At 42.7% G+C, this 21,455-nt stretch overlaps 1 protein-coding gene across 1 annotated transcript in view; it reads right to left on the reverse strand.

Annotated features, from left to right (window-relative positions):
• The window catches only part of inc (BTB/POZ domain-containing protein inc), a 196,900-nt gene extending 181,304 nt beyond the window's left edge, over window positions 1-15,596 (reverse strand). Inside the window, exon 1 of the mRNA XM_067086459.1 lies at window positions 15,331-15,596. Coding sequence (XP_066942560.1) covers window positions 15,331-15,525 — 195 coding nt within the window. The 5' untranslated portion in view covers window positions 15,526-15,596. The remainder of the gene's footprint in view (window positions 1-15,330) is intronic.
• Window positions 15,597-21,455: the final 5,859 nt, after the last annotated feature.

Raw genomic sequence — 21,455 nt, forward strand, 5'->3', positions numbered from 1 at the left:
TCCGGGGACCACGTCCCAGAAACTTCCAGGTCCCCCAGAAGGCTCCCCAACCTAGATCCAAGGCATCTGAGTAAAAGTCTAGGTCGGGGCTCAAAGGAAAGAGAGGCTTTCCTCCTGAAAGTCTTCCTTCAGACAGCCACCATTGCAGGTTCCATTGCAGGTTCAATATGATTTCCGGCATGATGGGAAACACTACACTAAGGTGTCCGGTTGTGTTCTCCAGTCCCAGCTGGCTTTGAGGAAGAACTGCAGGATTCTCATATGGAGTCTGCCCAACCTGACGAACTGCTTGATGGAAGCAAGTGTCCCCAAAAGGCTCATCCATTGATTGGCCAAGCAAGATGGAGTCAACTCTCTTGGGGGATGGAAAATCCTGGAAACTTTGTGAGTTGAGAATCATCCACAAATAGAGAATCTCTTGAGTTGGTGTCAGCTGAGACTTCTGTAGACTGATGAGCATGCCCAGTTCTTGAGTGAGGAGAGGAGTCTTCTGTAAGTCCCCCATGCACTTCCTCTTCGATGGGGACCGGAGAAGCCAGTCTTCCAGATAAAGGCAGATGTTTATGCCAAAAAGATGAAGCTATTTCGCGAGAGGGACGAGAACTCGAGTGAAAACCTGAGGAGCTGTAGAGAGGCCGAAGCACAGAGCCCAAAACCGAAAACTGCCCAGGAAGATGAAACTGAGATGCTTCCTGGAGTCTGGATGGATTGGGACATGGAAGTATGTGTCCTGCATGTTAAGGGTAATAATCATCCAAGCGCCCTGGTGAATGGATGACAGGACTGACTAGTTCGTCTCCATCTTGAACTTCGTCTTCTGAACGAAAAGATTCAGGGCAGGGACATCGAGGACAGGTCTCCAACCACCCAATGACTTTGGGACTACGAACAGACGGTTGGAAAAACCTTCTGTGCTGAAATCCTCGACTCCCTCTACACCTCCCTTTAGAAGGAGGGAAGATACCTCCTCCGAAAGGGCTGAATACTTCTCCAAGCCTTCCAAGTATGCTGTCAATACGATGGGCGAATTGACTAAAGGGGGGTTTCTCACTGAATGGGATGGAGTAGCCCTCCTTCAGGACCTTGACAATCCACTGTTCTGCCCCCCCGATACTCCAGTTCTCCCAAAAATGGAAAAGTCTGGCTCCAACTGGTGCACAAAGGACTGGTTCTTCACTTTTTGAAATAAGACTTGACAGAGGTCCTCTTGGTCACTCTGGCAGAGAAACGTACATTGGAGCGGGACCTGGGCTGGGACTTCTGCTTACTCCCACGAAATGACTGCTGTTGGAGCAAAGAGATTGTCTTGGAGACAAACAAGGATGACCGTTTCGAGGATTATGCAAGAAGTCTTGTTTAGGTTTCTTCTGGAGATCTGACACGATCTCCCTTACAATGGCTTGAGGGGAGAGGTGATGATGATCTAGAGGAGAAAAAAGGAAGGCTGACTTTTGAGTTAGAGTCACTCCTTTGGTAGTGAAAGAAGAAAGAACACCATAACTCTCTTTTCTTAAGGACACCCTAAGAGAAAAGAGCAGCAAGTTCTAGGGAGCCATCTTTGATGGGTTTGTTTGCACATGACAGGATCCTAAGCCAGTCCAAAGCTAGTCCAAAGCGAAGTCTTCTGCCAAGTCCGAACAGTCCTCAGTCTCTTTGGCAAGGGCTCCAACAGTCCAATCTAGAAAACTGAATACCTTGAAAATGTTCTTGATGAGGTGATCAAGTTTTGTCAGCAAAACTTGATCACCTCATCAGAACATTTTTGCTGACAAAAATTATTTTCGCCGACGACAAAGGCTGAACGACGTGAAGAATCGATGAACCTGGAGAAGTCTCCTTGGGAGGAGGCAGCAACTCCCTAAGAAGGAGCTTCCCCAGTGGTGCAGGACAGGTATCTCCTACGCATTAACCTAGAGGGAGGAAAGTCGAAGGTGGTCTTACCTTGCTCTCTCTTCGCAGAGAGCAAATCTCCAACCTCTTTGAGAGCTTTCCTCGAAGAGGAGAAAAGAACCATCTTGGGGAGCTGGGCACTGTCATCTGGTTGGCTCCTCATCAGGAAGGTCGAAGCAGATGAGATGGGTAGCAGGAGCAAAAAAGGATGGAAAGCTCACTCAGAAATACCGGAGAAGAGCTGCATATGCTGAAGGATGAGCAGGCTCTTGTCCAAAATCCTCTTCAACAAAAGACACTGGAGACAAGGAAAAATCCTTAACCGCCTTGGAAGCAGATGGAGTTCTCTTCAGAAAACCCATAATCTCGGCTAACAGTTGTTTGATGGGCTCCAAGGCCAGATCCTCTTGACCCAAATTGGGCGCTTGACGCTCAAAAGCTGGAGACTGTTGCGGAAGAATTGGCACCAGGCACTTGGGAGCTGGTGTCGGGCGCTTGGAAGCTGGTGCTGGGCACTCAGGAACTGGCGCCAGGCACTCAAGAGGACGAAGGCGCTTAAACGAGGATGACGGGGACCTGAGAGGGTTCTTTGGGCACTTAGGGGCCAAATAAGGGTACTCAACAGCTGAAGGATAAGGAGAAAAGGGCTCCGGATTATCCCATGCGTAAGGCAGAGGTCGGGCTGGGGCAAAGAGAGGCCCAGCGAAACTGCAGGAGGGTTGAGGACTGTGACTTGCCTCCTTATACTGCTTGACTGGAAGGGGAGAAAAGCAGCCAACGTCATCTGTATGCCTCTTCAACAGACAAGACGAATCTTGGAAGCGCCATCGGCGCCTCTTGTCATGGCTAGAGTCGGAATTGGATGACAACTGGTGAACACTCACAGACACCCCTTTTCCTTTCCAGCGGCTGTCTGTTGAGGCCTGGGTGCGTGCAACAGGCTCGACTGAGGAGGCGATTACCTGTCGACAAACCCCACTGGCTTCCCTTGGGCTTCCAGTATGTCTTCTCCCAGGTTCAGGAGAGCGGGACAGGGACCTTCGTCTAAAAGCACTGGCGGGACAAGTAGCCACCGCCTCCACTTGCACAACACTGTCAATGTGCACTTGTCTTGATACACTTTGTCCATAAGGACCTTAAGGGATGCCCTTAATTCCTCCACAGTGTTAACTACCAAGTTCATTTTTTTAATCGAATGTAGACTAAGTAAAGCCCTACTTTTGGCTGTAGAGGCTGCCTTTCTCTTTCTATCCCTTCCAAGTTTATCATGATGAGATTTTAAAACCTTCCACTTCTTTTCACTCTTGTCCTTGCACTCATCACAAGTTTTCTCCTTATTGCACTCTTGCCCCCTACATTTAGAACAGATAGTATGTGAATCGTATGTTGATTTCGTAAGCCTAGTCTTACACCCTTCACTACAGTAGCAAATACTGGAAGAGCTAGAGTCTGGCATATCTAAGCAAAAAAGCTAGAAAAAACCTGAAATAAAAACTAAAAAGCTTGAAGGCAATGCAAAAGTGATAATACTTCACCAAATTCCTGGAAAGAATCAACCAAAAACCAATGAAAAGGCTGCTGCATACAACTCATGTGCAGTCGGTAGCCAGCAAAAACGAATTGAGCTCTTCTGCTTGGTTGTTCCTACTGTTCCCCAATAGTGGGTGGGGCTACTCACCTGCAAGAAAACAATAATACAAATAGCTAGACAAGTTTGACCTAGATGAGACAAATGTACATATATAATACTTAAAATTTCTTGACAACTCTAGCAGAACAGTTGCAACACAGAAATGGAGAACACAGTTCTTCAGCAATTCTTGGATATACAAGCATACAAAGAACTCAATCATAAAACTCTGGCAACTAAGCTAGACTGTTCATAAACCTGATAATGCAGCTGCCAAATCAAGTTAAATTCAACTGTCAAAAACTACCCAAATTCAGAAGTAAAGGCAAAACCCAAAACCTTATTTGTGGAAAATGAGAACATTTTCTGACATGATAGAAAATGTTGAACAAATTTTAATATAGGCTATAGCATTTTAGACTGAAATTAGCATCTCACCAGGTATGGCCTTGACTTATCGATCTATTGTATATTATACCTGCCATTTATTTCCTCAGCCATACAATTTAAACATGCTTTGACCTCACAGATCGACTATTTCAGGGTGTTCTTTTAAAATTTGAAAGGCTTTTGACAAAATCCACTACACTCACTTACCCAAACACTGGTTAATTTTTAACCCACAAAGACTTTACAAGCCTTTATTAAACAATTACAGTACCTATACTGTACTCTGTAAACTGCTCAGTAGTGATAATAGTTCTTACTTTGCATAAGCCGAGGTGCCATAGTTGGACAAGGCTAGGCTAGGCTTACATGTTAAGCAACCAACTGTCCCAGGCACTTGGTCTCTTAAGTCCAGTTCTAGTTAAATAAATTATGCACCCTGCTCTCCTAGCCTGGCTAGTGCACAGATGTAGATTAGGTCAAGGGAGTTGATTAAATGAATCCATGAGCTCCTTACTTGAGTCTAGCAGATGCAATTTGTCAAATGTTGCCAACTATCTTGGGGCTAGTCCCAAATCTGACTTTCTAATTACTGTAATCAGATTTAAAGAATAGCTGTGGCTGCCTTATCCATATTATAGCCTTACAACAGTTATGCTTCTAATAGGTGGATCCTAAACTAACTTTGCTATGAAAGCTAATTAATGATAGCTGTAAACCTTCAGCATATAATCCACAGTTGGACTCTGTGGCTACTGACATGGCTAAATACTCAACACCAACTTCCATGAACATTTACAAAAGTTCATCATTGTGAACCATCACAGTTATGCTACAATGAGTAGTGGATGGCTGCAACACCACAACAGTTTAGTGGGCACCAAAAAATTTAAAACTGCTATATGGATATACCTAAATAATGCTGTCATGATTCCTCGCCAGGCTATAAATTCTTATAGGCTTAATGCTATTTGGCCTACAACAACAAACAAGCCTTCCCATAACAAAATATGTTGAAGACACCTCATTTCTCACTTTCACTATCATATTTGGAAAATTAATTACATTTTAATTATGACAGCACATCTGAAATTACCTAACACTGTCTGTTTCAACAATACTCGAGCAATGACGGGTCTAATGTGTACACACGGAGACTGCATCAGCATGTTTGTGTTGCATCATCATTTTCTCAATCACTTCAATATCACCAAACCATCAAGTGTAAGACTTAGGATCCAGGACAAGCGGTGGCCCCGCCAACAGGGCCATTGACTTGATATTGAAACTCAATGAATATGGTGTTCATTTGAAAAGAAGTAACAGAGGGTAATGGGAAATACAGAATGAACAGATTGGGTATTAGAAAATAAAAAATAAACAAATTGACAAACAAATAGATAAAAACGTAAGAAAATTATAAAATACAAGGAAAACTGGGTTAGGAACACTATTAATAAAATTCACTTAAGCCCAAGGTAGATGTAGACAGCTATGACATCAAGATGGCATAAGTAACATAAATGCCTAGCCATAATGCAGATATCAAATATCACAGTGGATATGAAAGTTTTGATTTCATGTACTCTCACTAAGGTATCCAGTTTTCCTCCAAATTCTGCGAAGGTTAGAGGCACAAACACCTCACAAAAATTATGTTTTTACAATAAAAAATAAAGTTTTATATATACTTACCAAGTAATTACACTGCTATTAGTTCCTACTTTTTGCAGCAGCTTAAGTTTTAAAATTTCGCAGTAACGCTCATATTGTTTTGGTGTAGGTAACAGACCCCCGCCCACTTTCAGGGAAGAATAGGTACAACCTGCTCAGGTATTCAATTCGTTCATGCATAATGTCCATTACAGGGGAGGCAGGAGGACTCCGATCATGCAATTAATTGGTAAATTTATATACCAAGTTAATTACATTGCTGACTCCCACAGAGAAAGGTGGTGGGATAGATAGACACTAACTACTCAAAAACACTCGGTAATGGAGATAAATTTGAAATAGATAGGTAGCCAGCACTGGACAATGCTTGTTGTAACCTTACTTGTTGAGAGAGCTACCACAGATGGGTACTGCCTCTGGTCGGTGCTCATTATAAACCTGTAGTGGCACAGCAGTAAAGCTGAGAATCCCTACTTTAGTGGGTGCTTTGCTGCCAAGGAGTACTCTGATGGTTGCCAAGGCATTATACAAAAGAATATGCCATTGCCCTAGGCGCAGTACAAGAAAAATTTTTTCAACAAAAATATTGTTACCTGTACCTTACATACAATACCAAACCCAACCAAAAGGAGATAATGACTGGTGGGTACTCCAGGTACATAGTACCCTTAGGCTCCCATAACTCGATCACCTAAAATCAAGACAGAAAACAATCCTCACGTACTGCAGTTTTCATAAGTGGTTTCTACATCACGCAAATAATGAGGCAAACACAGATCTGCACTTCCTGCACGTAGATTGAAGTATAGCCAACAGTGACAGATTGCGTTTAAAAGCCAGAGAAGTGGCGACTGCCCAGACTTCGTGGACTTTAACTTTCAACAAAGCTAAGACCTCTACCTGAATTCCCCTGTGGGATTCAGAGATCACTTCTCTAAGAAAGAAGGGTAACGTGCTCTTGGACAGAACGAGATAGATTCTTTTACAAAAAACACCAGAGGTTACGAGAGAACCTCTGATGCTCTTAGTCCTCTCCAGGTAACATTTTAAGAATCTAACCAGACAGAGAACTCTCTCCTGGTCTGTAGGTCCCAGGATATCTGTAAGGTTCTTGATAGAGAAAGAACAGGGCCAAGGATTGGCTGGGGTTTCGTTCTTTGCAAGAAACCCAAGGGTAAACATGCAGACCACATCACCTTGTGGAAAGCCAATCTGCTTGTCCAAGGCCTGTAATTCACTACCTCTTTTGGCTGTCACCAGAGCAACCTAAAAGAGAGTCTTCTTCGTTAAGTCTCTCAAGGAAGGTGTATGAAGAGGCTCGAAGGGGGGCCCTGAGAGTCAATGAAGCACGATGTCTAGGTTCCAAGGAATAGAAGGTGGTCTGTGTTCCCTTGAAGTATCAAAAGATTTAATAGCCTAAAGTCACTAAGATCCCGACTTGTTGCAAGTCCAAACCTCTGTGCCTAAAGACAGAATAGAGCATGGATCTATAGCCTTTAGTAGCCAAAGTTGCTAGTCACCGAGATGACTTCAGGAAGATTAAAAAATCAGCTATTTGAGCTAAAGTGGTCTCAGAACATGAGATACTGTGTCTTCAACACCAGTCACGAAAAACTGACCATTTAGCCTGGTAGACGTTGGATGAAGATTGTCGTCTACAGTTGACAATATCCTTCGCAGCTGCCTTTGAAAATCCTTTTGCTCTAAGAAGCTTCCTGACACTCCGAAGCCTGTCAGAGCGGGAGTGGACAAACCTTGATGATAGCGGAGGAAATGAGGTTGTTTGAGAAGACTTCGACATTGTGGAAGGAGTCTTGTGAAGTCCACTAAGAGGCTTAGAAGGTCCGGGAACCATTCCATCTGCAGCCAAAATGGGGCCACTAGCATCATCGACGAGTTGCTGTGAGACTGAACTTTGTTGATGACTTCCCTCACCATACTGAATGGCGGGAAGGCATGCATGTCCAGGTCAGACTAGTCCTGAAGCACTGGGTCTGTTGCTCAAGCCAGAGGGTCCAGAACTGGCAAGCAATACAGGGGAAGACTGAGATTCTTTGAGGTCACAAACATGTCTATTGACGGCTAGTCGGTGCACACCTGTGGACTTAGTGTCCACTCCATCGGTAGGGCCTGTTTGCGGCGACTCAATTTGTCTGCAACAACATTCATCTTGCCCTGAATGAAGTGGGCGACGATCCGTGTACAGTTGTTCAGGGTCCAAATGAAAATGAAATCATCTCTGGCCACCTGGCAAAGAAAGAAAGAGTGCGTGCCTCCCTAGTTCCTTATGTAGGCCAGCAACGTCATGCTGTCCGAGTGGACTGCAATTATTTTGTTGTGTGTCACCAAAGAAAAACGCTGAAGAGCCAGGTGTATCGCTCAGCTCCTTTACATTAATGTGGAACAATCTTTCTTCTTGCGACCACGTCCCTGCAACTTTCAAGTCCTATGAGTGAGCTCCCCATCTCAAGTCTGAAGCATCTGAGAGCAAGGTTAGGCTTGGGTTCACAGCAAATAAAGACTTCCCTACCAGGAATCTCTCTTCTCCCAGTCACCACCCAAAGTCCTCCTTATGATTTCGGGAGTAATGGGGAAGACAAATGAGTCCGGAGATACCTTCCTGCGCCAGCTGGCCTTTAGGAAGAACTGCAGGGGTCTCGAGTGCAGTCTCCCTAACGGCACATATGCAAGAGTGCCCAAGAGGCTCATCCACTCTTTGGCTGAGCAGGAAGGAAGAACGAGAAATTTCTGAATTGTCTGAGCAGGAAAGAATTCTTCTCTGTGACAGAAAAGCCTGAAAACTCTGACAGTTGATCATCATCCCTAAATAGACGATCGGCTGAGTCGGGACTAGTTATGACGGAAAAGTTTATCAGAAGGCCCAGATTCTGGACAAGGGAGAGTCTTCTGTAAGTCCTCCGTGCAATGGTTTCTCGATGGGGAGCATAGGAGCCAGTCGTCGAGATACAGGCATATATTGATGCCCGTCAAATGTAGCCACTTTGCTACTGGGGCAAAAACCCTGGTGAAGACCTGTGGGGCTGTTGAAAGATCGAAACAGAGGGCTCAAAGCTGGTAGATCCTGCCCTGGAACATGAATCTCAAGTACTTTCTGGATTCCGGGTGGACTGGAACATGAAAGTATGCATTCTCTATGTCTATGTTAGCCATCCAATCCACTTGATGAATGGAGGACAGCACTGAATGACTGGTTTCCATCCTGAATTTTGTGGTCTTTGCAAAAAAATTCAGAGCACTAAGGAGTAGGCTGTCAAGTTGATGGGCACCAAAGCCAATGGGGACTTTGCGTTGAATGAGATTGAGTACCCCTCTCTCAAAACTTCTATTACCCATGGTTCTGCACTCTTGATTTCACATTTCCTCCAAAATTGGAGAAGTCTTGCTCCCACCAGCACATGGAGGACTGGATCCTCACTTGCTAGAAGAGGGTATGGTAGATGACTTGACCATGCACACCGCAAGGGGCTTGGTACATGGTCGGGACTGATACCCTGCTCTGCTGCCACGAAAAGGCCGCTGCTGCAAAGGAGAGGCCACCCTTACACTAACGGGCGCCGCAGGTGTCTGAATCAGCTGCTTTGGGCGTTTAGTGGACTGCGTTAGCAAGTCCTGGGTAGCCTTCTTCTGAAGCTCTGAAGCTACATGCTCCAAAGTAGCCCTGGGAAACACACTACCTCAGTCCAACAGGGTGAAGAGCAGAGACAATTTCTGAGAAGGAGTGACTCCTTTAGTGACAAATGAACACCCCCAGCTCCCTCTTCTTCGATACATCTAAGGCAAAGAGAGCAGCCAATTCTTGCGATCCATCACGAACCATCTTGTCCGGACAAGATAAGATTCCTAGCCAGTCTGCAGTAAAATTGTCCGGTAGAGCTATGCAATCTTCATTCTTCTTTGTCAAAGCTCCCACTGTCCAATCAAGGAAGCTGAATATTTCAAAGACTTTGAATAAGTCTTTCACTAAATGATCCAACTCCGTTGCCAAAAAGCCTATCTTGGCTGAAGGACGAGATCGAAGAAGAAGCCAAGTTCTTTTGTTCTTGCACTGTAGTCGAAGGCTTCTTTAAAAGGCTCAAGATGTTATTGAGATGACAATGAATCGGTTCCAGAGGGGAGTCTTGCGCCACCGGAATGCTGACACTAGTTGAAACTGGCTGCACGGGACGATCAGAAGGAGTGGTATGAGATGTTAACCACTTGTCAGGATGTGGCGCCAAACGAGGTGGTGAGTGCAGCAACTGAGTTCAGCGAGACTTCACAGGAGACATGTGATGATCAGCAGCCAAACGATGGTCAGAGCGCTCAGCTCAGACAGTGAGCTCACCTCAACTCAGGTGCTCGAAGTCCACTGTCCCAACGTATTCCACTGGGTGTTCGAATCCTATTAAACTTTCGAAATGCATGGTAGTATCAATAACTGGCTGCTTGACGCCAGCCAAATGCCTGGCACCAGACGAGTGATCAACTGCAATGCTGTCTGCCCTCACTATGCACTCAGCCAACACTGAACACAACCCTAACAGGTGCGCGAATGACACTGCCCAATCAGTGCTCTTCTTAGACAAGCTTTGTGGTATAACCAATTCTGGAGACATCGGGGCGCCTTCTTAGTCCCAGAAGCTACGAGAACGTTCAGGACTCCAAACCAGATCTCTGGAATGCTTACAAGGGAGTGGAGGAACATGTTCGGGAGCTGCTGACCTTTTCAACGGTCTGGAAAAGTTGGAAAAGCACTGACTGCGCCTCCTATCCACATTGGAATTGGAACCACTCGATGATAAAGCATGCACATCCACTCGGACGCCTTTCCAATGGCCATCCAGCGAGTCCTGGGAGCGGTCAACAGGCTTGATTGATGGGGGGCAACTACCTATGGGCAAGCCCCACCGACCTCCCTTGGACATTCGGTTTGCCTCCTCCTATGTTTAGGGGAGTCTGACAGGGACCTAGGTCTACGAGCATCAGCAGGATGCGATTGAGGGGACAACTATCCATGGGGAAACCCCACCGACCTCCCTTGGATGTTCAGTTTGCCTCCTCCCAAGTTTAGTGGAATTTGACAGAGACCTAGGTCTAGGAGCATCGGTGGGACAAGTAGCCACCTCCTCCACTGACACGACACTTTTTGCACTCAACTGACTCATCAAGATCTTAATGGAAGTGCCCAATTGGGCGACGGTATTTACCATAACGCTAAATTTCTTATCTACCCGGAATTCAAGGCTGGCTAAGGCACTGGGCTCGGAAGGTAGGGAGCCAGGTAAAGAAGTTACAAGAAAAGATAGAGGACTTGGAATAGGGGAAAAAACTGTCATAGGAGCTGAATGGACAGACACCTCTGGAGCCTTTCTCTCTGTCTCTTTGAAGTCTTGCTAAATGAGAATTTAAAGTCTTCCATTTCCCCTGATCCCACTCCTTACACTTGTCACTGTTTTTGTCAGGAGAACAATTTTGCCTTCTAAAAGAGGTGCAGATAGTATGAGTGTCATACTTCAGCAGATGTCAGTCTCGTCTTGCAGCCCTTGCTGCAATATGAGCACTCGAGTCTGATACATCCAGTCACAATCAAGGAAAAAAGCTGAATAGCGCTACAAAAACTACAATGTACACTCGGCAAGAAAAGTGAAGATACAGTTTTTTTAAATCTTCGGACATATATTGCTCAATAATGCGACCTCTGGCAACTTTAGAAAGGGGAGGAGCTTCAGTCTTAGTGTGTTGGTTTTTTGCTTGACCTCCTATAACTTTTGATCATATTCTACGATTCTGACATCATTGATACTTAAATGCAGTAGTAAGCTTTACAGTATTCGTTCAAGTTGTAATTTGCAGCGACAGTTCTGAGCAAAATAAACATTTTTCGACGTAACCTACCAATTAACCTTACATAAATGAATTTATGACACCACAATGAATGGAATGCTTGCATAATCGGAAACGTGATCTTCCATAGTGAAATCAAGAGTTAAATTTGAGCAATGTCCAAGGAAAAACGTGGGGAACAATAAAGGAACGAATGCAATGTTACGATGAGAGAGAGAGAGAGAGAGTTGCTGTTGTGTAAGCCTAGGCCTATATGCAGAGCTACTCATTTCATTATTTTTTTTTTTTAGAGATTGAGCGATACTATATTTGTATAGTATGTTTTAGCAATGGAGAGAGAGAGAGAGAGAGAGAGAAACTATGGCAACGTCAAGAAACATCCAGTTACTTGTGTTTTCCCGCTGAAGTGCTCCACACATCATAGAGAACGCTCTTGCGGATTTAAATAGATTTGGTCAACTTACTGTAGCTGTCGCAACATTTACTGCCATTAATTCCAGCTGACTTTTAACACCGTGAAATACAGATATGAATGTGTAAAAATTAAAGAAATTATCACTACCTCGTATGATGATGCAATAATAAGCCTGTCCATAACGGAAAACGAGTAAATATTGCCGTTCTGATAAACAGTACTACACCGAGATATCCACACACTATCTTTTAGATCTCTTTAAACGAAGTCATCTGAGAAATTCTGATTACTTCGGACATGCATGGTGTTTTTAAGTATCTGAACGTTTTTGTTCTGCAGATTTAACATATATGATATAATTTGCATTGTATTTTCATATTCTAGAGTAAATTTACTGAGATTATGTGTTTTCTGTAAGAAAAAAATTAAAATTCGATGAACGAAATCTAAAGAAAACTGTATCTTCACTTTTCTTGCCGAGTGTACTTCACCAAATTTGGCAATGTCCGCAAACAACTGGTGGAAACAAACCAAAACAAAAGCTACCCAGCGACCGATGTTCAGCTGACAAGCGGCAGGAACAAAATGAATACCTGAGCCGGTTGTACCTATTCTTCCCTGAATGTGGGCAGGGTCTATTACCTACACCAAAACAATGAGTGCTACTGCAAAATTTTAAAACTTAGTGAAAAGTAGGAACTAATAGCAATGTAATTACTTAGTAAGTTATATGAAAATTGAATATCTTAACCCCAAAATCTAAAGTCCTAGTCTAATGTTGTACAGGGTATTGTTGCATATAAACTTTACCAAAATTTAGCCCAAACACAATTGTTAGTTTACCAGTTCATATATAACACTTTATCACATTAGAGAGAGAGAGAGAGAGAGAGAGAGAGAGAGAGAGAGAGAGAGAGAGAGAGAGAGAGAGAGAAACACAATTCTGAATACCTGTATCATGATGCTGCAGTTTTTATACTGTAAATAAGCTATTACACTTGTAAAACAATACCAGTTGAAAAAACTACTTTAATCCTAAAACTACCACTCACATTAGACTTATATATATAAGGATATGTTAATTTGAATCCACTTCCACAGACTATAAACAGGGTTCATCTTCTGGATAATGATAATTACTGTGTGCAACAGCCTTAAGCAGTAACCAACAGCCTAAGCAGTAGCCAGTTTCTGACTGTGGATAATTGTCTTTAAGACAGCCGCTGCTATGGTAGGTAATCCTACAGTTTAGGGGTCCAAATTCACTGCTCCCTTGTGTGTGTTTAAGTATTCTTTCCTATTTTCAATTTCTTCTTCTGGCAGATCTGCAAACAGACGTATATTTGCTAAAAAAATTAGCAGTTTATGAGCTTACAGAAGCAGAGATTGTAAAAAAACAAAGGGAATAAAGCTCTACGCCTCAAATGAATAGGGTAGTGTGCCTGCAACTGTGTTTGTGGAGAGAGCGCTTAGGAACCTGGCAGAGGCTCTTGCTCTTCAGCAGCCACTTTATGACAAATCAGGTCTTCGTTGGGTGAGTCGGTAGAGCTGTGGACTGGCACTCGCTGGGCCGCAGTTCAATTCCCAGGCCGGCTGATGAAGAGTTAGAGGAATTTATTTCTGGTGACAGGAATTCATTTCTCGCTATAATGTGGTTCGGATTCCACAATAAACTGTAGGTCCTGTTGCTAAGTAACCAATTGGTTCTTAGCCACGTAAAATAAGCCTAATCCTTCGGGCCAGCCCAGGAGAGCTGTTAATCAGCTCAGTGGTCTGGTAAAACTAAGGTATACTTAACTTTTTGATAAATCTGAAAATATGAGCAGTTTATCTGTTTACAGAAGCAGAGATTTACGATTTTCTCAAAATTCTACAGGTCCGTATCCCCAAGGCATGTTTTTGTTTATTTATGTTCCGCCATTTATTCCCTTTGTTTTTTACAATCCCTGCTTCTGTAAGCAGATAAACTGCTAATTTTTTCATTGTTTTTCATGATTCAATAAATATTTGATAAATCTGTGTGCCGATCTTCACTTTATGTAATGCAGTGAATTTGGACCCCTAAACTGTAAAATTACCCTGTGGTAATCTTTCAGATGATCGGTAAAACTACAGAACAACTCCGCACCAACTATAGCCTTCGAAACTGATTTTAACTATACTTTTAGTGTTGCTGATGAAAGTGGTGGTGTTGTTTATTAATAGTCAGTCAATTATTATTAACCTCACATCTCTATCCAACATGGTTGGGGACCCTTGGGGAACATGGGGTTATCGATGGGGGAAATCGTTGGGAACTTGGGAGAAAGACTGGACTGCCACATTGTTGTTATGGAATGGTTCCGCACATGCACAAGTCATTCAGAAGCCATATGGTTAAGGAAACCTATTATAAAAGGAACTATGCTAACCTAACATACGCTAACCTAACCTAACCTAGTGGGCCATGTTACCTAGTCAGGGATCAGTGAAGGAAACTCCACTTTTTACCAAAAGTTCCCCTATAACACTGCGCATGCGTGATAGCATTCCAGGATGGCCAGCTACAATAACATATCAGTTCTGAGGTTAATTACAGGTTAAATTTTTGATAAGCAACCAAAGTACGGTAATTCTATATATTAGCTCCGCGTCTGTTTTTAACTTTTCCAACTGGTTCTTTCTATACTTTTAGGGGTTCTGATACTGGCGGTGAATCTGTTTGTTGTCGGCCAAATGGAATGTCCCTTTGCCGTGTTTAGTACTGGCCCGGGGGGGGGGTTACCCATGCATTAACAAGCTGTTGCACTTGCCGGACGCGGCATAAACTGTTCGAAACAGACATACCCGTGCTCTGTCTTGTGATGATCGCGTATGGATACCCGTTGTTGGATGGACTTCAGGGGTTAATTACAGGTTAATTATACTCGAGCACCAAAAATGAAAGGTAAATTCATAATTAGCAACCAACACACTGTAGAAAAAGTTAAGTTAGAAGGCAGTCGCCACCGTGGAGCTACTATATAGTTCTACCCAAAATATTATAGAAAATGTCAATTTCAGAGGTAACACCCCATGCGGAGCTGTTCTGTGGTTCTACCAGGTGATCTGAGTAGAGTATGATACCAGGCCCAAGGCGAGGTAAGCCCAAGTGCACATTCAGACTGACAGAATCCAACTGAAAAAGATACATCTTACCTTCAATAAAGAAAACGACACGATAGCCTCACTGAACTTGGCCAAACTTCGGCCACGGACACCATGATAAAAGCCAAGCTTAGTTTGGGTTTCAGCCTCCATCTCATTGGTCCGATTTCTAAATAGGTTGGCCTGGACCTAAGCTAGTCTAACCTACGGAATAGGCCTGCCTTAGCGTAGATTAAGACTGCTGCCTGCTAAATCTAACAATTTGCCACCACTTCCACACAAGTGATATCACGGCGCTATAATAATGCGTTAGAAGCCGTAACAAACAAAACCTTCCTTGGGAAACAAGGTAACGTTGACAAACCTTGTCTGTGTGGAGTTCAGGATCCTCCTGCACGAGTCGACAGAGAAAGGAATTTGGATCCCTACATAACGTAGTTCTCGTAGTTAGGAAATGCGTCCCCCCAACGTTCAATTTGATCCATTCTCTAGGCCGGGTGGATCCACTAAGTCGACTATTAGGGTTAACATCATCTAATCTGGGAGGTGACGCCGCCATGTTGGCCTACTGTAAACAACATTTAAGGACCTACGAGGGAGCTATTTGTTGAACAGCATTCCAAGTTTCGAATCACAACAATAAAGAAACGTACTTTCTGATATTTATTTTTGTACAAATTCCTATAATACTAATTAGGAATATTCTAAAATCCCATTTGTAACTAATGATCTTCATAATACATAGAATTCTAAATAAACAGCAGGAGACAAAAGCTTCCTTTTGCAGAGCAACAATCGAGGGTTAACCATTGATATACAAACATGAGTGAGGTGTGACCCTACAAAAACTCCGTATTTAAGTAGACGCCATATTGCAAGACGCTTTTTAAGTCCTGATTTGAATCTGACCCAGTAATTTTCTCTCTCTCTCTCTCTCTCTCTCTCTCTCTCTCACACACACACACACATATATATACAGTATATATATATATATATATATATATATATATATATATATATATATATATATATATATATATATATATATATATATATATATAATGCGCATGCACTCACGCAAAATGAGCCTAAAATTACGAGGGTGCTATGTATGACACATTTAGAAAATTTACAAGAAGGAATTAAAGAAATTCTTACAGACCGGACAATCACTAAAGATGCTTTTGAGTATCAGCAGAAATATTTCCTTTAAGTGAATTCGATTAAAATTAAATCTCATGACTACATATGAATACAGATTTAAACTAATATATATATATGTGTATAAATAAAGATAAAATCACGAAGGAAACAGAAACACTGGAGTGCTGCGAGGCCTCGCAGCACTCCAGTGTTTCCATTCCCCTTCTGAATGATTCTATCTTTATTTATATATTCATCACGTTCCATATTTTCGTGATTCAGTTATACATATACCTGTGTGTATATATATATATATATATATATATATATATATATATATATATATATATATATATATATATATATATATATATTACTTTGTAATTGTTTCATACTTTGATTTGTATCTCATTTTTCTCTTTATTCCATCTTGACTTTCTCTTCATTAATGCTAACGTAGTTCAACATGAAATTAGTTGGCGCAAGGAATTTTTAAGGTAGCTAGCAGAGCACTCCCTATAAGCATAATACTCCTCTCTTGCGCTTAATGTAAGCTCTTACCTGTCGCGCCCTTTGTCCGTTAACTCTCTTGGTACTGGAATTTCTGCTCCTGAGTAATTTCTACCACATTTTTTCAAACCAAGTCTCCACTTAGACTCATTTACGCAATTCTGATTTCCACAGTCTTCTCCCAGGGGATTATGAAAAAGGATGTCGCAAATTAAACTAAAGAGGTTAAAAGTAAGCATGTCACTTTTATGAAAATTCAATTTGAACGTATTATTTAAAAAAAAAAATTCGGGAAACAGAGACCAGTAAAATAACGTGATTTGGATGGATCATTAAACGAACTATGCAAACAACAAACGAGTGTGTGAGCACCGTTTGCTATAAAAATGCCATGCAATACATCTAGGAATTGATGATGCCATCATGGCAAGTCAAATATGTAAACAATGCTACGTTCTTGACAAATGTGCTAAATTGCCACATAAAGCATTAAAGGTTCAAAGATTGATAATGGGTGGCAGAAGCAAAGGACAGGTAATGTCCTAGAGACTGAACACATATGCATATGATCATCACCCTTGGCCCCTCTCTGTTCATGCCAGGATCTGGGGGAACCAAGCAATAGGCAGCTAAAGGCTCAGCACTTAAACCAATAGGCCCACTTCAAATTCCCCAACCCTACATCACACAAACTATAAGGTCGTGTTGCCAGCGAAAATCTGCCGACCCCTGAGAGGAGTCTGAACATGGGACCAACGCAGGGAGATTGCCAACCTTTACCACCCGCTACCACAACCCTGAATGTGCTTTTCATGATGTCTGTGAACTTAGCATACTATAGCCTCTTCCCTGATGACTATCATCCGTACACACTACTGACCAAAGTAAATGCTGTAAGAATACGGAAAAAAGGAAAATATAATTTAAGATTAAAATATGTATCATTTCATTTTTGTGTGTTCAACCATCAGTGCACGCATTCTTTGCAACCAGTTACAGCCGACTAAGACGTCAAGAAAACGCCTCACATAAAGGTTCACAGGAAGTCTGTGAACACTAATAAGTTTAGCAGTACAGAGTTTGTGAACACAAGAAAGGAATCCATGGTTAAATAAAAATTCCTTTTACGGACAACAAAACGTTCCTAAACATTCGACAGATCTATGCTTTCCTTACAATGCATGCTGTACTTAAATTACTGAGCTATATCCAAATCAAGAGTTGAGAGGTTAATAAGACAAAAACAGACATACACAACTTTCTTCTTTCTTTCTTTCCTTAAATCTTCAGCTGAAAACTCTTATGGAAAGGGTCAACAGACTATCAAGCAAGAGGGTTCCAAAGGGAAATCATCCTGTACAGAAAGAAGATTGTAGGAAAAGTGATAAATAAATTAATGTTTGGGAAGAGAAAATAAAACCGATACTCATGAAATTATGATGTCAGCAGAGAGCAGGGGTGAATTTGCTACTCGTTTCGATGTTTGAAGATCGGGGCTGTAAATTATTCCACATTTTAGTTGTAGCCAAGATAAAACTCTTAGCAAAATAAGTAGTATTAAACCTGATGCAGCAGCCTCTATAGTGTTGCGAGCAAAAACAGCAAGGTCAGGTAAAGAAGACTGTAGTGCAGCAGATAATTGCATATTTCATAAGAATCGTTCAGATAGTGAAACAAGCATGAAATTTGCACAAGTGCTCTTAAAGTTCTCTATCAGAAAAGGGCGCTGGCCACGCAAAATTTAATATGGCGGCCAAATTCCAAGATGGCGGCCAGTATCGACAGATTTGGCTAATTTTTCACTAGAATGGCACACGTATTTGCTTCTAGCAATATGGTAAAGTTTTCCATACTATTTCTTGTATCATTATGTTTCTGTAGCTTCCCCAGTACAGCTTAATTTAAATATGGGGGCTATATGGCTGCCAAGAAAAGGTAGAAACAATAATTATAATGAGAAATAATGCCCGTTCAAATAAATTATCGTTTCTTAAGTATGGGATCTTGGTTTCTGTGGTTTTTAGATCCAATGAGGCTATCTCTTTTCGAATAACTCATCAATTTTGAAGGAAAATTAATAAATGTAAAAGAGTGTATGTCTGCACACAACCAGGGCACACTGGTGACATCACTGCCGTGTAACTCAGCATGGGGTTCAGTGCCAGCTAATCCAGCTTTACTAATCCTGTAGTCTTGTGACTAGTAGTTGTAGTATAGTTTAGTTTAGTGTCCTAAATGCTAACAGCCCCAGACCAGCTATAGTTAGATAGCTTACCTGAATAGACAGGATGTGCCAGCGCGGGAGATTATTAAGTGGTATGGGGCTGTACATGATGGTTCATGTACTTACCCGGATGGGGTGTACAGATCACATCGACTTAAATGGCACTGATGAATGATCGCTTAGGTGTAGGGAGACCGAACCTAGTTGAATCCCATACAGGAATGTGCTGGTTTAAGGTGGTAAAAGGATAACCCCGCCTTAATCAAAAGTGAAATCATGGCAGAATGATGCCAATCCAATATTGAGTAGTAGAAAAACAAATTGAGTTTGTGTTGTCTTTGTCAGAAGGACAAAAGAGGTGTTAATTGACATCACTCTCCAAGTCATCATGTCCTAGACCATGACATGGGTACACAATGCTGGCAAGCGAACATTCCCATGTTCAGTGAAATTAATGAAATGCCACTGATAATGGATCCAGCAAGGCTGGATGAAGGTGATGGCATAGAGGCCAATTCTCAGGAAAATGCAGCAAAATACCATGTGAACTGTCGCTTGTTGCTTAACAACACTCAAACTGGACCGCAAGAAAGCGCGATAAATCCAATGACCAGACCAGCAACACTGAGACTAGTCGCAGCAAACTGCTCTAACCAGTCATGACAATGAAGTTTGCATTTTCAGAGAAAGTGGCACCTGCATCTGATCTCAGACAGGCTAGTACTAAGGGCCTTGACTTGAAATTGCGTGAATGTGCAGATACTTAGTGATGGCAAGCTCCTTGCTGCTTGACTGGTGGGGATGTCATTGCACAGGAGTTTATATCACCATGCCTGTCTTTGTGCCCTCTACAACAGAAAAAGGTCCTACCTGAGGAGCCTTGAGAAAGACCAAGGTAGCACTGAGTCAGAATCAGATGTATCCACTAGTTCTGTCAGAACTGATGACATACATTGTTGAAACAACCTTGTTCAGATGATCCAGTCACATTTCGGCTGGCAGATATTTGCCAATTTCTACCAACAACGTCTGGAACAATTAGGTGTAGAGTCACCAAGTGTAAATTCCACGAGACTCAAAGACAAACTTGGGCAGAAATTCCAGAACTTAAGGCTCATAAATCTGGCAGAGATGTACACGGCATTTCAAAAGGATGTGGAAAAGCACTTGCTCAATCATCTGATCTTCAGAGGCAGTTATCATTGCTAAAGCAGCAAATATTCTCAGAAAGTCTATACTTGATCATCAGTCACGGTTTGATGGCACATTTTCTGAGGCTTGCACGAAATTCTGTGCCTCCTCTCCTGCTCCAGTTTGTAGGGATACAGCATGGGGCTGACATCAAGTCACTGTTACGATTTGGAGGCATCAAAGTCAGACCAGGCCATTGCACAGCTCATGCAGTTCAACTGCTACCCCGATACAAAGAGGGAGCAACAACTCATAGACACTCCAAAGACAGAGAAACACCATTCCCAGTCTACATGGGACTCTAGTCTATGCCAAACCAGGAAGAGAAACCTGGTTGAAATGCTACATCAGTATGGCCTCAGTATCCTTATGACAGAGTACTGAGGTCTCTGCACAGTTAGGAGATGCCACAGTTAGCAAATATGTGGAGGAGGGTGTGTGGTCTGTCCCCCAGAATGCGCGGTGCTGTTCACCACTGCAGTGATGGACAACATCGACCACAACCCATCTGGGCAACTACTGCCACTACCTCCTTCCATGGAACTAGCATCTCCATATTTCAGCACTCTACCAAGGAGAACACTGACAGGAAAGACAGCAACTAAAGTTTGCACCTGAGAAAGTGAGGTCGGTGCCTGAATTGCCGGACACATTCCACAAACATCTCACCAGCTTCTTTTCTCAAACAAAGAACTGTGCCACCAAACACTGCAATACCAAAGCCACCACAGATATCTTGGGGCCACAGCTTCTGTACTGGAGTATCAGTGGCTGTGGACAAGGTCATAGCCACCAGAAAATAGATGATGCAGTGAATCTGACGTGGTCAGCTCATCACGCTTCAATGAAGAGAAGTCAGAATTGAAGTAACCATAACTTCATTGCTTCCTCTCCCGCGTGATCAGGCTCATTCTGTTGCTACGATCAAACACGCGGATGCAGAAAGTGCAGGATGTCACTGATTTTCTGGAACCCTGGCCAGATACCCATAATCACAGCTGATCAGCCAATCTATGCCGTGAGCAAAGCAGGTGCAGTGGCAGTGGCCTGATCAGTATGGCGAAGACAAGTATCTGTAATGTTTGGTGGTCTGCACATTGAGATGGCAGCAATGACATCTCTTGGTACTCTTCTTCATGGCAGTGGTTGGACAGGAGCTCTGGTGGAGGCAGGAGTTGCTTCATCTGGAACTGCAGAATCCTTCCTGTCAGCTGCAAGTGTAACCAGGACACGGCAGATGCACCAGGTTACAGCCTCTAGTTTGTACAAACTCCTGAGGACAGCATACACTGACTACTGTGCTGAGAAAGCAAACAACAATGAGCAGGCATTAGAGTTTGAGGAGTGGTGTGACCTCTCAATATTTAGCAGAGTCCACAGTTCCACTTCTGGCACACATGGTGTTGTCTATGGAACTTGTG

The sequence above is a fragment of the Macrobrachium rosenbergii genome, chromosome 42 (genome assembly GCF_040412425.1).
Source record: "Macrobrachium rosenbergii isolate ZJJX-2024 chromosome 42, ASM4041242v1, whole genome shotgun sequence".
Lineage (NCBI taxonomy): Eukaryota > Metazoa > Arthropoda > Malacostraca > Decapoda > Palaemonidae > Macrobrachium > Macrobrachium rosenbergii.